Genomic DNA, 14,783 nt, shown 5'->3' on the forward strand with positions numbered 1-14,783 from the left:
TAAACCTTTTTGGTGTTTAGGAAAAGTGTGTGGGAATATTAGAGACTTGAATAGAAATTTGATAGGTAGGAGAATTATTTATGGAAGAGAGAACTTTGTATTTTTGCTTGATACAAATGTGTAACATTACATCTCTATTTATAGTACTCTAAGAAGAACTCTAGACACACTAATTCCAGAGAATTCTCAACTCTATATATTCAAAGAGTATTCTAGAAAATATTACAATCTTAAGAAATATCTAGATACTTCAAATACTACAAGACTTTTATAGAAACATTACCCAAAATAAACTAAGCCCAAAAATCAAATAATAAAGTTAGGCCCAAAACAAGTTTAATATTTCGACATCCCCCCTTAAACTTGATTTGTGACTCCAAGCATATTCCTTAGCTTCACGAAAGTTTCCAATTTGAGTGGCTTGGTGAAAATATCGGCAACTTGATCTTTAGACATCACATACTTCAACTTCACCTTCTTCTTCTCGATGCATTCTCTTATGAAGTGGTAACGAGTGTCGATGTGCTTACTTCTTTCATGAAATACATGATTCTTTGCCAAAACAAGTGTTGATTTATTGTCAACACATATTTCGACAGGATATTCTTATGGCATTTTTAATTCTTTCAACATATTCTTTAGCCAAACTGCATGACAAACACATCATGTGGCGATAACATGCTCAGCTTCACAAGTTGATAGTGTGATGATAGGTTGCTTCTTTGACATCCAAGTGAAAACAATATCTCCAATAAAGAACACAAAACCAATATTTCTCTTTCTATCATCCAAGTCTCCACTCCAATCACTATCGTTATAGCCAATAATCTCATAATTGTTAGAAGAGTAATAATGCAAGCCAAAGTTTGTTGTACCTTTCATGTATCGAAGGATTCTTTTTGCCACCTTGAAGTGATTTGTTGTTGGAGCTTCCATGTAGCGACTTAGGACTCCTACAACATAGAGAATATTCGGCCTTGTACTTGTCAAGTAATGCAGACTTCTAACCAAACGTTTGTAAAGAGTTGGATCAACAATCTCTCCATTTTCATGCTTACTCAACTTGCTGCCATATTCCATCAGGGTGCCAACTGGATTGGAATCATCCACCTTGAACTTCTTAAGGACCTCTTTGGCATAACCTTCTTGGGTGATAAAAATTCCTTTGTCTTCTTGCTTTACTTTGACGCCGAGATAATATTCCATGAGCCCCATATCTGTCATCTCAAATTCATTTGACATGTCTTTCTTGAACTCTTCGAACGTGCTTAAATTGTTCCCTGTGAAGATCAAGTCATCAACATATAAGCACACAATCAAAATATCTCCACTTTGCGCTTTAGTATAGAGTGCATGCTCATAGGGATACTTGATGAAATTCTTTTCTTGAAAGTACTTGTCGATTTGAACATTCTAAGCTCTCGGTGCTTGCTTGAGTCTGTACAATGCCTTCTTCAACTTCAAGACTTTCTCTTCTTTCCCTTTTAATTCATAGCCCTGTGGTTGCTCGATATAAACTTCTTCTTCGAGAAAACCATTTCAAGAAGTCCGACTTCACATCCATTTTGGGCTTCCAAAGAAATGATCAGTCTAATAGTTTCAAGACGAGCAACGGGGGAAAATACCTCATCATAGTCAATTCCTTGTCTTTGACTATAGCCTTTCGCCACCAATTTTGCTTTGCATCTCTCCATGCCTCCTTTTTAATTCTTCTTTACCTTGTACACCCATCTGACTCCGATTGCTTTGTGTCCTCGTGGAAGTGTAATAAGTTCCCATGTATCATTCTTCGTTATTGACTTGATTTCTTCTTCCATGGTGTCTCTCCATTTTACGTTTTCAACTGCTTCTTGATAGCTTAGAGGCTCACAATTACCCAAAAGGCAAAAAATGTTAATGTCATTTATGTTTTCGGTTACCTCATAAAGCTCTTCAATACTTCTTAGTCGCGGTGTCCTCTCACTTGAGCTTGTTTCATTCAACCTTGGTGTCGGTGAGGCCGGTGGTGTAATGTTTTCCTATATCATTGGTTGTTCCATTTCGTCTTCTTCTTCAAAGTAAGGAAGAAAATCATACATGTCTTATTGAACACTCGAATCCCAACAATCTTCTTCTTCGAACTCCACGTCACGACTTATGACGATCTTTACACTATTTGGATTATAGAGCTTGTACCCTTTGGAACTTGAGTCGTAACCCATAAATACATACTTCTCTCTTTTATCATCGAGCTTTATTCTCCTTTAATCTGGAACGTGAGTATAGGAAATGCTTCCAAACACTTTTAGGTGAGAGATCCCAGGCTTCCTTCCACTTCATGCTTCTTATGGTGTCTTCTCATGCACGCTTCTTTTTGGAGAACAGTTTGTCAGGTAAACCGCACATGCCACTGCTTCGGCCCAAAACTCATTAGGCATCTTCTTGCTCTTAAGCATGCTTCACACCATGTTAATTATGGTTCAGTTCTTTCTCTCTGCTACTCCATTTTGTTGAGGTGATCTTGGCACTGTTAGTGGGCGGCGGATTCCATGGTCTTCACAATATTTGTGGAACTCATTTGAAATGAACTCTCCTCCTCGGTAATATCTCATAGCCTTAATGGAAAGACCACTTTATTTCTCCACAAGGGCTTTGAACTTATTAAAGTTTTCAAACACTTATGACTTCTCCTTCAAGAAATAAACCCATGTTTTTCTAGAATAATCATCAATAAATAGGAGAAAGTATTTACTCTTACTAAAAGAGTTTGGATTGATTGGTCCACAGACATCGGTGTGTATAAGCTCTAGCTATTTTGTCGCTCTTGATGTTGATTCCTTTGGAAAGATTTTCCGGAATTGCTTCCCAACTAGACATCCTTCACATAGTTGGTCTGGGTGGTTTATACTAGGCAAGCCTCTCACCATTTCCTTCTTTGACAAACATTTTAGACTGTCGAAGTTGAGATGTTTGAATCGTAGATGCCATAGCCACGAAGAGTCGATATAGAAAGTCTTGAGACACTTTACAACATCATTTTGAATTTTCAAGAGGAATATTCTATTATTTGACATAGGCCCCTTAGCAATCAAGTTATGTCTACAATCCCTTAAGAAAAGACTATGTTCTTTCAAGTGGATGTCATAGCTTTTCCCTAATAATTGTCCCAAGCTCAAAATATTATTCTTCATGTTAGGAACATAATAGACATTGGATATGAATTTATGACTCCCATTCTTTAAGCGTATAAGAATTTTACCTTTGCCTTTGACCGATATCTTTGAGTCATCTCCAAATGAGACATTGCCAATTGTTGCTTCATTGATCTCTATGAACATGATTCGATCTCCGCACATGTGATTTCTTGCGTCGGTGTCGAGGTACCCTTTGTTTATTTTCTCTTCAACTTGGTTTTGGTACGCGAGCAACAAAGTTTCTTCTTCTCCGCCTTTTTCTTCCACAAAGTTAGCTTTCTCCACAACTTTCTTCGAGAATCTACACTCAGATGCATAGTGACCGATCTTGTTGCAGTTGAAGCACTTGATTTGTGATTTGTCACACCTCGACAATGAACTTCCTCTTCCACAACCTCTTGTTTCTTATGGATTCCATCTTCTCTCTCCATTGTGAGAGTAGTTGTTGTAACTGCCTCTTCCTTCTCCTCCATGTCCTCGTCCACGCCCACGGTCTTGGCCACGACCTCGTCCTCTTTGACTCTTGTAATTTGTATAGTTTGTTTCCTTTATGTCGATTTGTAGTAGTTTTCCATAGCCTCCTTTTGTTTAATTTTTATCTTTTGTTTTTCTTCGTATGCTTGTAAGGAACCCATGAGTTGCTCAATAGTCATGGTCTTTAAATCCTTGTTTTCTTCAACGTTGGTAACAATGAAGTCAAAACTTGGATTTAAAGTGGGAAGTATTTTCTCCATGACTTTCACCTCATCAACATCTTCGTCATTTCTTTTAAGTTGATTGACTACAGCCAATACTCGAGAAAAAGAATCAGAAATTGACTCGGACTCTTCCATAAATAAACGTTAAAAATCACCTCTAAGAGTTTGAAGATGAATCATTTTCACCTGTTCCACTCCTTTGTTGCAAGTTTGAAGTTTGTCCCATTCTTCTTTGTCCATCGTTGCATTGGATATCTTCTCAAATGTATCTTCATCCATTGATTGATAAATGAGGAAAAGAGATTTCTTGTCTCTTTTTCTTGACTCCCTCAATGTCTCCTTTACACCTTGGCTTAGCGAGGCTTCATCTTGCTCATTGAATCCTTTCTCAATGATATCCCACACATCTTGAGCTCCTAGTAGCGCCTTCATCTTGATACTCCAATTGTCATAATTGTTCTTTGTGAGCATCGACATTTGAAAAGAGAAACCTCCATTTTCACCATTTTTTAGGACCTTGAAGCTCTGATGCCACTTTGTTGGAAATAAACCTTTTTTGTGTTTAGGAAAAGTGTGTTGGAATATTAGAGGCTTGAATATAAATTTGATAGGTAGGAGAATTATTTATGGAAGAGAGAACTTTGTATTTTTGCTTGATACAAAAGTGTAAGATTACATCTCTATTTATAGTACTCTAAGGAGAACTTTAGACACACTAATTCTAGAGAGTTCTCAACTCTAGATATTCAAAGAGTATTCTAGAAAATATTACAATCGTAAGAAATATCTAGATACTCCAAATACTACAAGACTTTTCTAGAAACATTACCCAAAATAAACTAAGCCCAAATAACTAAGCCCAAAAATCAAGTAATAATGTTAGGCCCAAATCAAGTTTAATATTTCAACAACTTCCTCTTTTTCTAAACACTTCTTCAAGGGAGTATACAATCATCTCCTATACAAAATTCCCTCGATTAAGGAGTATGATCTAGCTCTCCTCTTTGGATGTTAGCATAAGTCCAACTATCATTGTATCATATTCAACTTAATAAATGATGGTCCAAATTTTAAATCGCAGGTATGTTTCGATAGTCAATCAGGCTTCATTTCCTAGAATGAGTTCAAATCCGCTTCCTCGGCTATTGGATGATCCATAGGTGATTTTTGTCCAAGAATGTGTCGACTCTGGTTCTCCGAGTATCATTTCTGCTATGAAATATAAAAATTGATGGATTTTTAATACATTTATGGATTCATATACAACATCAAATTTGAACATCTCGACGGGCCATTTAGTTAACCTCTCTGCGAAATTGAGTTGGTGGAGGATTTACTTTAGTGGAAGGTTTATTCTTACTATTATGATGTAAGCTAGGAAGTAATGTCGTAGCTTTCTTGACGTGATTATGAGGTCCAAATTTATCTTCTCTATCCTCTAGTATCGTGATTCAAGTTTGACTAGGGCATTCAATATGAAGTATACCCGATGTTATTGACTGCCCGTTTCTCTTACTAGAACAACGCTAACCGCTTCGCCTGAGACAACTATGTAGAGAAACAAGAATTATCCCTGAAAATGTTAGGTTAAGAGTAGTGGAATGGATAAGTCTACTTTCAAGGATGTGAACGCTTGCTGAAACTCTGACTTCCATTCAAATTAGGGCTATTTATTCAATAGTTCGTAGAAGGGGGGTGTGCTTTCCAACTTTGAGATAGATCTTTCAGAGTTGTAAGCATTCTATTCAATTCCATTAATTCTTTCTTAGATGTAGGTGCAATCATCCATATCATTGTCTCACATTTACCCTAACCTGCTTCTATTCCCCCTTTATGTGACTTAGACACTCAGGAACTTCACGACTCTTACCCCGAAGGTGCATTTCTCAGGATTTAATCTCATATTATATTACAGACTCTCTAGAAGACGTGAGCAAGATGATGGTCGTGCAATACTTTTTTGTTTTACCTAACAAACATATCATCCATTTATACTTCAAATGTTTTTCCTATATCTTCTTTAAAGACTTTATTCGTCATCCTCTAATATTAGTCTCGACATTTTTAGATTGAGACATGAAGTTGTATTAGGATTTTACTTGTTCAATCATCAAGCCAATTTTTCTTCAAACTCGGATCATACATTGGAATCTGGTTATAGCATGAGTACGCGTGCATGAAGGACATAAGTTTTTACTCTACGGAACTGTCGGATAATTTGTCTATATTGGGGAACGGGTATGAATCTTTAGGGAAAGTCATTGTAGTCAACACACTTTTCCTATAAGTTTTCTTAAATAGAACTACATTAAACAACCATTCAATACACTTGAGTTCAAATTTCAAATTAGATTCAAACAATCGTTGACCTTCTTCTCATTTGCTTATGCTTTCTCAAGTGATTGTCTTCGTCGTGTCTATAATATGTATCTGACATTAGGATCCACATTAAATTGGTAACATGACATATTGAGATCTATCACTGGCATCTCATGGGGAGAAACAAAAAAAAGTTTGGGATTGGATTTTAAATAGTTAACTCGCCCTTCCCTGACTACAAAAGGTAGGTCGACTCATATCTTTATGGTTCTCAAAGGATTACTATCCAGCTGGACGGTCTCGAAACGAGGTTGATGTCAGATATTTTACCATATGGAATTTGAAAGTCAAAATCATCCATCATAGATGCTTCTCCTTGTTGAAAAGGAGGTGTCTCAATAGAGGTTCTTTATTTTTCTTTCCTAGTGGTTCTATAGGATAAAACACATGCTTCATTATCTATTCCTATTTGATTCGGCATGCCAATTCCAATTTGGATGTGATTCTGGTTAGTTTATTCACCTTCAAAGTTGAAGTCAAAATGCTCCAAAATTTTCATCACCAACCCACCATATGGTAACCACGTATCCTTAGCCTTGTTATTAACCATGTGAGCAACAACAACGGTTGCACGATTTGTTTCCATTCATTTGGAAAATTTACAAACTACAACAACATCGACCAAGGGTAGTGTAAGACCCCAATTTTGGCCCTAAGATCCCTCATGGCCCATATCATATCATATCATGGCCTCAAGGATCATTGCATGCCCTAGCTTCCCTCCTAGTGGGTAGGTTGCCTCGTGGGTTGTTTCTTGATCACCAAGCATGCTTTGCATTTGTATATCTTTGCTTTTCATGTGTTTATCATTCAAAAAGTACAAAAATATTGTCAGTCTAACCTTGTTGCTTGCAGTTGAAGCAATCCTCAGCAATTAGGTCAAAGACAGTCAACAGTCAGTCAAAGCAGTGGATGGTGGCCATTCTTGCAGAATTTGGGCACCATGATCAATAATCAAGAGTTCATACAACTTATGATATCATTTGAAGTCAAGGTCTCAAGGAATTAGGGTTTGGAATTCATCAGAAGAGGTTCAATCATCCAAAACCCTAGGAAAGTCAACAGAAAGTCAAACTTGGTCAACTGTGGATTTAATCAGTGATTTGATGAATAGAATTGATTTGAAGGAGCTCATTCATGCTTATACAAGCCTCATATATCATGTCCAACCTCATCATGGAAGAATTTGAAGTAAAATCAGAAATTTCCCAAAATAGAAAGTGGACCTGTAATTTCAACTGCCAAAAATGGAAACTTCTTGATCCTCAACTTACATCATGATATAAGCTTCAAATGAATTTTTGCCAAACATGAAAGTTGAAGATCTTGTTCTCCCATTTTCAAAAAGTCCAAGAACACCCAAATCCCATGCATGGTTTGCAAGATATGATCAATTCAATTTCAAAAATTTATGAACTTCAACAAGCCATATCTCATGAACCATAAGGCCAAATTTGGTGGGGTTTTTTCCTACAAACCACATTTTTCCTCCTCTTTCCAAAAATATAAATTTCATCCTCCAAAACCTTGCCAATCAAAATGGCATTTTTTGACCTATTTCATTTAAAAATCAAGTTTGACCAATAGTTGACTTTTTGATTTATTGTTTTTTTCTCACTTTGGCCAATTGGGATTTGTTTCATATGATGTTTGCAACATGTTCCAAGCCCTAATTCATGCTCATGCTACCATTATACCACCCTTTTGGCCAAAGGTGCAAAATTGGCATTTTTGCAAATGGCTTCATAAGTAAAAGTTTTGGTTAGCACTTAAGAAGCAGATGTCAAACAGCAGAAACAAAGGTCATTTGCAGCCTGTTTCCCAAGCCCAAAATCGTGCAGCCACACCTTCATGTACAACTTATGTCAAACTTAGCATTTTTTGCAAATGGCTTCATTAAGGTAAAACAAGTTTAGCATTTGATTAGGAGACTTAAAACAGCACATATAAATCATTTTTTCTGGCCATTTGCAACCCTAGAGACCAACTGCAGCCAAAAACACAACAGAAAAAATTCTTTCCTCTCATTTTCCATTCTTGCTCGATTTGGATATTTCTGCTCAAATTTTCAAAACTCTCGAGTAAGCTTGCTTTGCTTCACCATCCATCATCATTGTGAGCTGCTTCCAAGTGTAAAATCACAGCTAGAACTCCATCTTCGAGCTCTGTTTTCTTCAAGCTCTTCCAATGGCAGATCATGATTTGTTCACTTCCAAGCATTCTTGAGCTGAAAGATCTTCATCATCCATCATTCCAAAGCCTAAAGCACATCTGTTTCGAGCTTTGAAGGCCAAGGAAGCACTGCATCATCACTGAGCTTCATTTGTGGTACTTTAGTTGCTTAAGTTCTTTGAACTTGCTTGCTTTGCTATTTAGCAATTGCTTTTGAGGTATAATTACTCTCTCTTCATGTAGTCTGGAGACCCGGTCTGTTATTTGACCGGGCAAACTGTCTGAAGTCCTCCTTAAGAGGCAATGCTTGTGTGTGTTTAAAATTGTCCCAAGCAGGAAAAGTCCTTCAAGTAAGGCAATTGGTAGATCAAAGGGATAAGCAACCTATCCCCTACTATTCAGTGAGTCCTCTCCTTGCTCCCATTACATGGTTGAAGCATTGAGATAAAAACCCAAGATCTAATCGAGTCAATAATGTGGAAAGAGCTCCATCTTTCTGAGCTCCCACACTTTCTTATATGCTCTCCCTGATCAGGGATAGAAGCGATGAGGCACACCCCTCATCTCCTTTTCATCTGCTTCACCTTAGCCTCTCAATGGCAAGGTTAAGAGCGACATTTACCTATTACAGTGGACTTTCATAGTCAAACCCTCTTGTGTGAGCCCCCTTGTTTTGGCTATAGAGTGTGCTGTTTTGATATTCATTGATTGACTGATTGCTTCATATGCACTTGCTTGCTTGTATGTTATGCATTTATCATCATCAATTGCCATTAGTGCATAATCATCTCATTTGTCTTTGTGATATTGTCTTTGTTGTTTGCCCATTGAGGACAATTGTAAGTCCATTGCTTTGGCATTTGCTCCTATGATATGGAAGGATAGAGTGTAAGACCTCATTGGTCACTCATATCTTCTGTTGTTTGTTTGTTTGATTGTGAGGATACAACTGTAAGTCCCTGCAAGTTGGCATTTGTTTTCCTAGGATCATACTGTGTATGTTAGAGTAAGCCCAGACAAATTGGCATCTGACCTCCATATTTTGTATCTGTTTGTATGTGAGGTTGCAATTATAAGTCCCTGTAAGTTGGCATTTGCTTTCCTGTGATCATGTGTTGCTTTTGTTCATGTATGTGAGGATCCACTGTAAGTCCCTGCAATGTGGCATTGGTTTTCCTATGAGCATCTGTGGAGTTAACCTAAGTCCAGACAGATTGGCAGTTAACTTCCATTTCTCATCTTTGTTTTTCTTTTGAGGAGATTAGTGTAAGTCCATTGAGTGGCATCTGATATCCATTTCTGTTTTAGGAGACTGGTGTAAATCCATCTATTGGTATCCGGCATCCGCTTTTATTTCTTTGCCTGTGGAGATTAGTGTAAGTCCATAGAGTGGCCTCTGATATCCCGTTTTGTTTTAGGAGATTGGTATAAGACCATCGATTGGCATCCGGTATCCGCCTTTCTTTGCTTTGTTTGTTTATTATTATCCATTGCTATTCCAAAGGACACACTTGAATCATCTGCTATATGATTTCAAGAAGTGAACCTTCTAAGAAGTTTTACAATCCCATCCTCATCCATTCATCATTCATTATGTCCTAAACCTTTTCACACTTTATCTTTCAAACTTGACATAAGTGTTGTGCAAACATCTTCATGTTTTCTAACTAAAAACCTGGACCCAAGTCCTTGACTTTTTTCAAACTCCATTTTCATAATACTCCTTTGAATTAATCTTAATCATACTCTGACTTCACTTTCATAATCACAATCAATTAACTTCACTCATTCACTTGTTTTGGCTTTGTCCATTGTTAATCTTTTCATGCAGTAGCCATAGGTTTCAATTATCTTTGTGGTTGATGTAAATCTTGCCTATCCTTAGTGAGTCGACAGTAAGACTTCCGTACTGAAAACAGGGCTAACCCCTCTAGTACGTCGAAGCTATCCTCGCATGGTGGATGTTGTTTTTGGTCGAGTGTTCTCCCATTGATAATGAAAAGCCTCAGTGCTTGTGTTTAAAATTGAACCCAACTAACTTTTGGAAATCTTTTAGCCGAACTACGGCGTTTTGATCCTTACCTTTGATGGAAGGTACGTAGGCAGCGGGTTCATCCGTTCAAACCCAATAAACTCGTACATTCTTTTCTCATCATCCCAATCATGTTTGCACAATACTTATGTCATAACAAATAACAATTTAATACAACAAGTGTGAAAAGGGCTCCCTAGGAGTACCTAGGACGTAGTGGGTGCCTAACACCTTCCCATTGCGTAATTTACCCCTTACCCAGAATCTCTGATCTTTTTATTAGTTTTCTACGTGTAAAACTTCTTAGGCTTTTGTTCGCTTTTTAGCCAGTCCTTTGGATAAATAAAAGTGCGGTGGCGACTCGAAATTTCAATGTATCTCTTGCTTATGATTTAATTGATAGATCATATAGCGACGAATACACCGCTACAGAAAAGTGGCGACTCTGCTGGGGAATATCTCACCAGAATCTCTGGTGGTATTGCCTACTTTTCACCCTTGTTGTGCTATATTGTTATTTGTTGTATGACATATTTTTGTACCATTTGGGATCACTGTATTGATTGTAATGTGTGAATTGCTTGATATACAATTGCTGTTTGCTTTGGTGATCTCTGTGAGATGAGTTCTATACCCGAACTCGAGTGCACTCTAGGATAGGAGAATGGCATAGTCTTGTTGACTGGTGTGGAGTAGTCCTTAGCCAGTTGACTTGCGAGTCCATTCACTTGGTGGAGGTCATGTTGGATTAATAATGTCACACAAGTTATTTGTGGTTAGGCATTATTCTTTCAATCATGCGCCGCAGAAGCCAAGGACCATAGTTTACCAAACCCATCTTGGCCTATTTGTAGGACGTAGTGCGGAGGTCGTTCAGATGTCAGTTCTGATGCGATTGTCACGCGATACTACACTCATAAGAGTTTCTCTTGAGAATATTCTTGGAATACGAGTATTCATTCCTCCGATAATATTCGAAAGATGGAACGATGATTATGGGAACCTCTGATAGAACATGTCTGGCAGGTTTAAACCCTAGTACACTCCCTTTGGGTGGTTCTTAACCAAGACTCCATGCTCGTGACTCTCAGCAAACCCGTGATTCGTGGTTGAGTCGTTCAAACATTGTTAATATCAATGGATCCCGGATCAAGTGTAAAACCTAAATCCACCAAAGCGGCTGGTTGATATTAAGAATGTTTGAACCGGTTCACGTACCGTTAATATCAATGGAACTTGGGTGTCGATAAGGTGAAAACCTAAATCCACCAAAATGGATGATTGATATTAGGGATACATTGAGCTTTCCCACGACCTTTGTTTGGTGTGCTTTGCTTGATCCTTGAGTGTGTTTGTTGCATTCATGCATTCACGCATTCATCCGCATTCATGTCATCAAAAAAGGAAAATTTTCAAGGAACTTAAAGGGTTATTTGCAAAATTTTCAGACATGGAAAGACCAAAGAGGTATACAAAGAAATACAGCTTCAAGCAGCCCGATGTAAAAGAGTTAAGGAATCTGACATCATATGTATTAGATCCTTTGGGTTTCAAAGCTCGTTATGGGAAGCTCCTGCCTCTGCTCACCACTCAGGTTGATGAAGGGTTGATGAGTACCTTGGCTCAGTTCTACGATCCGTTGCATCATTGCTTCTTATTTCCGGACTTCCAGTTGTTGCCGACTTTGGAAGAATACTCTCACCTTATTGGGATTCCGATTCTGGATCAAGTGCCGTTCAGTGGCCTAGAGAGTATTCCATCTGCTCGAGAGATTTCTAGCTTGTTGCATATAGATGAAGATCTGATTAGAGCTAATCTGACTACCAAAGGCGGAATTCAGGGTTTTCCTTCCGAGTTCCTCATTACCCAAGCTACCTTTTATGGGAAGGCCATGAGTGAGGATGCCTTTGAGGCTCTATTTGTGCTGCTCATCTATGGATTGGTGTTGTTTCCCAACTTCGACAAGTTCGTGGACATGAACGCTATTAGGATCTTCTCAGCTCTTAATCCAGTTCCGACTTTGTTGGGCGATGCATATGTCTCCTTGCATCTGAGGAATATGAAGAATGGAGGAGTCATTGTCTGCTGTTTACCCCTGCTGTACAAGTGGTTTATTTCGCACTTGCCGCAGACAGTTGCTTTCAAGGAGAACAAGGGATGTCTACGGTGGTCCCAGAGACTCATGTCTCTCACCAATGATGATATCACCTGGTATGATCGCGTGTATGATACCGTTCAGATCATCGACTATTGTGGTGAATTCCCTAATGTACCTCTTCTTGGTACAGGTGGTGGGATTACCTACAATCCTATTCTTGCACGTCGTCAGCTTGGGTTCCCCCTAAAGGATAAACCTAATAGCATTCTGTTAGAAGGTGTGTTCTTCCAGGAGGGTAAAGATCCCCAAGGCCTGAAAGCCAGATTTGTCCGTGCTTGGCGCAATATTCACAAGAAGAGTAGGAATGAGTTGGGTCCGAAGAACTGCATTGCTTTGGAGCTCTATACCTCTTGGGTCAGACAAAGAGCTGCCACCTACCTGATGCCGTATGATCATCCGAGACCTACACTGTTGGATGTGGCTGGGCCTTCAACCCTCCCTACCCAACGTGTAGAGGAGTTGAGAGAAGAAGACCTTTCGCGTGCTTGGATCCGCGAAAGAGAGGAATTGCTGCAGCAGCTCAAGGAGAAGGATGCTATGATTGAATTTCTCGAGCACCGAGTGATCGACGATCCGAACGACACTTGGACTTCTCTGCTTCCTCAGTCATCCAAATTCTGGAAGAGGAGGTATGATCGACTTGCTAAAGAGAAAGCTGATATGGAGGCTGCCTATGAGAGAGAGATCAAGAAGTTGTGCACTTCTCGTCTTCCAGCATCCCGAGCTAATAGGGATCCATAGGATGTCATTTACCTTTTCTCTTTGTAATATTTAAAAGAATGTTGTACTTCTTTGTCTTAATATTTTGAATGAAATATTTTCCATGAAAAATTAAAATGTTTAAAATATTCAAAATATTGCAAATATGCCCTAAGGGTTCCTTGAAAACAAAGCATTTGCACAAGCATTTCATGCATCATTCTTGCATAAACAGGTACTCCTTTGTTTCTGGTCTTCTGGTTCTAACCTTTGTTCTTCATTTATTTTGAAGACAAGCTGACTCACCGGTATTATACAAGAGTCAACTCTGCCAGAATCATGGAGCAGTTGGAACAAGAGAACCAAAGTCTAAGAGATGAGGTCGCCAGACTTGGCGCTTTGATGGAGCAACTTCTTGCTGCCCAGAATCAGCCTGCTCAACAGCCAGCAACTCCGGTTCAGCGGACGGTTATTTCAGAGGTAGCTACTTCAACGGTGCCTGTCAGTGCCCATCAGCCTAATGCCATGCCTCCCGGTTTTCCTTGGGGGATGCCTCCAGGCTTTATGCCTGATCTGCCAGCTCCAACGTTTGCTCAAATGCCGGCATCTAGCCCGGTCCCTGTTCCCGCTCCTCCTGTCGTGCATACCATGCCTAGGGTAGACGACACCATCTATCACTCTGAAGCTTCTGAGGGCTCAGATGTTCATGAAAAGATGGACGCAATGAACGATCAATTCCTCGAGCTGAGAAAGGAATTGAGGACTCTCCGTGGCAAAGATCTCTTCGGCAAGTCTGCAGCCGAACTCTGCTTAGTTCCCGGTGTGAAGATACCAATCAAGTTCAAGGTCCCAGACTTTGAAAAATATAAGGGGAACACCTGTCCACTCGCTCACCTGGTCATGTACGCCAGGAAGATGTCAACACAAACTGATAATGATCAACTCTTGATCCATTATTTTCAAGACAGTTTGTCTGGTGCCGCGCTCAGATGGTACATGAGCCTGGACAGTGTCAACATCCGGTCTTTCAACGACCTTGGCGAAGCTTTCGTCAAGCAATACAAATATAATGTTGATATGGCGCCTGACCGAGATCAACTCAGGTCCATGTCTCAGAAAGACAAGGAATCGTTCAAGGAGTACGCCCAGAGATGGCGTGAGCTGGCAGCTCAAATCACTCCACCATTGGAAGAGAAAGAGATGACCAAGATTTTTCTGAAAACTCTTGGTTCATTTTATTATGAACGAATGGTGGCAAGCGCTCCCTCTGATTTCACCGAGATGGTGAACATGGGGATGCGTCTTGAAGAAGGTGTCCGTGAAGGACGGTTGGCCAAAGATGATGGTTCTTCCTCTAAACGATATGGAGCGTTTAAGAGGAAAGAAGGTGAAGCACATGCAGTGCAATCTCAGCCGAAACAAAGAAGACCCTCTGTTCAGAGGAAGCCTGCACGACATTCCGGTCATCAGCA

General features: G+C 39.3%; 1 protein-coding gene across 1 annotated transcript; it reads right to left on the reverse strand.

The window, feature by feature from the left end:
• Positions 1 to 663: 663 nt before the first annotated feature.
• LOC127137741 (uncharacterized mitochondrial protein AtMg00810-like) lies at positions 664 to 3,646 on the reverse strand. Its single transcript, XM_051064167.1, has 2 exons — positions 3,541 to 3,646; positions 664 to 1,280 (listed from the first exon to the last, which is right to left on the reverse strand). Exons 1-2 carry the CDS (start codon positions 3,644 to 3,646, stop codon positions 664 to 666), a joined length of 723 nt encoding a protein of 240 aa, XP_050920124.1.
• Between the last annotated feature and the right edge of the window lie 11,137 nt (positions 3,647 to 14,783).

This window comes from Lathyrus oleraceus, chromosome 4 (assembly GCF_024323335.1).
Source record: "Lathyrus oleraceus cultivar Zhongwan6 chromosome 4, CAAS_Psat_ZW6_1.0, whole genome shotgun sequence".
Lineage (NCBI taxonomy): Eukaryota > Viridiplantae > Streptophyta > Magnoliopsida > Fabales > Fabaceae > Lathyrus > Lathyrus oleraceus.

Coding starts and splice junctions, on each gene's coding strand:
- LOC127137741 (XM_051064167.1), bottom strand. CDS start 3,646: ATGGAGGAGAAGGAAGAGGCAGTTACAACAACTACTCTCACAATGGAG. Junction 1,281..3,540: donor AGAGGAAGTTCATTGTCGAG/GTGTGACAAATC, acceptor TGATCTTCACAG/GGAACAATTTAAGCACGTTC.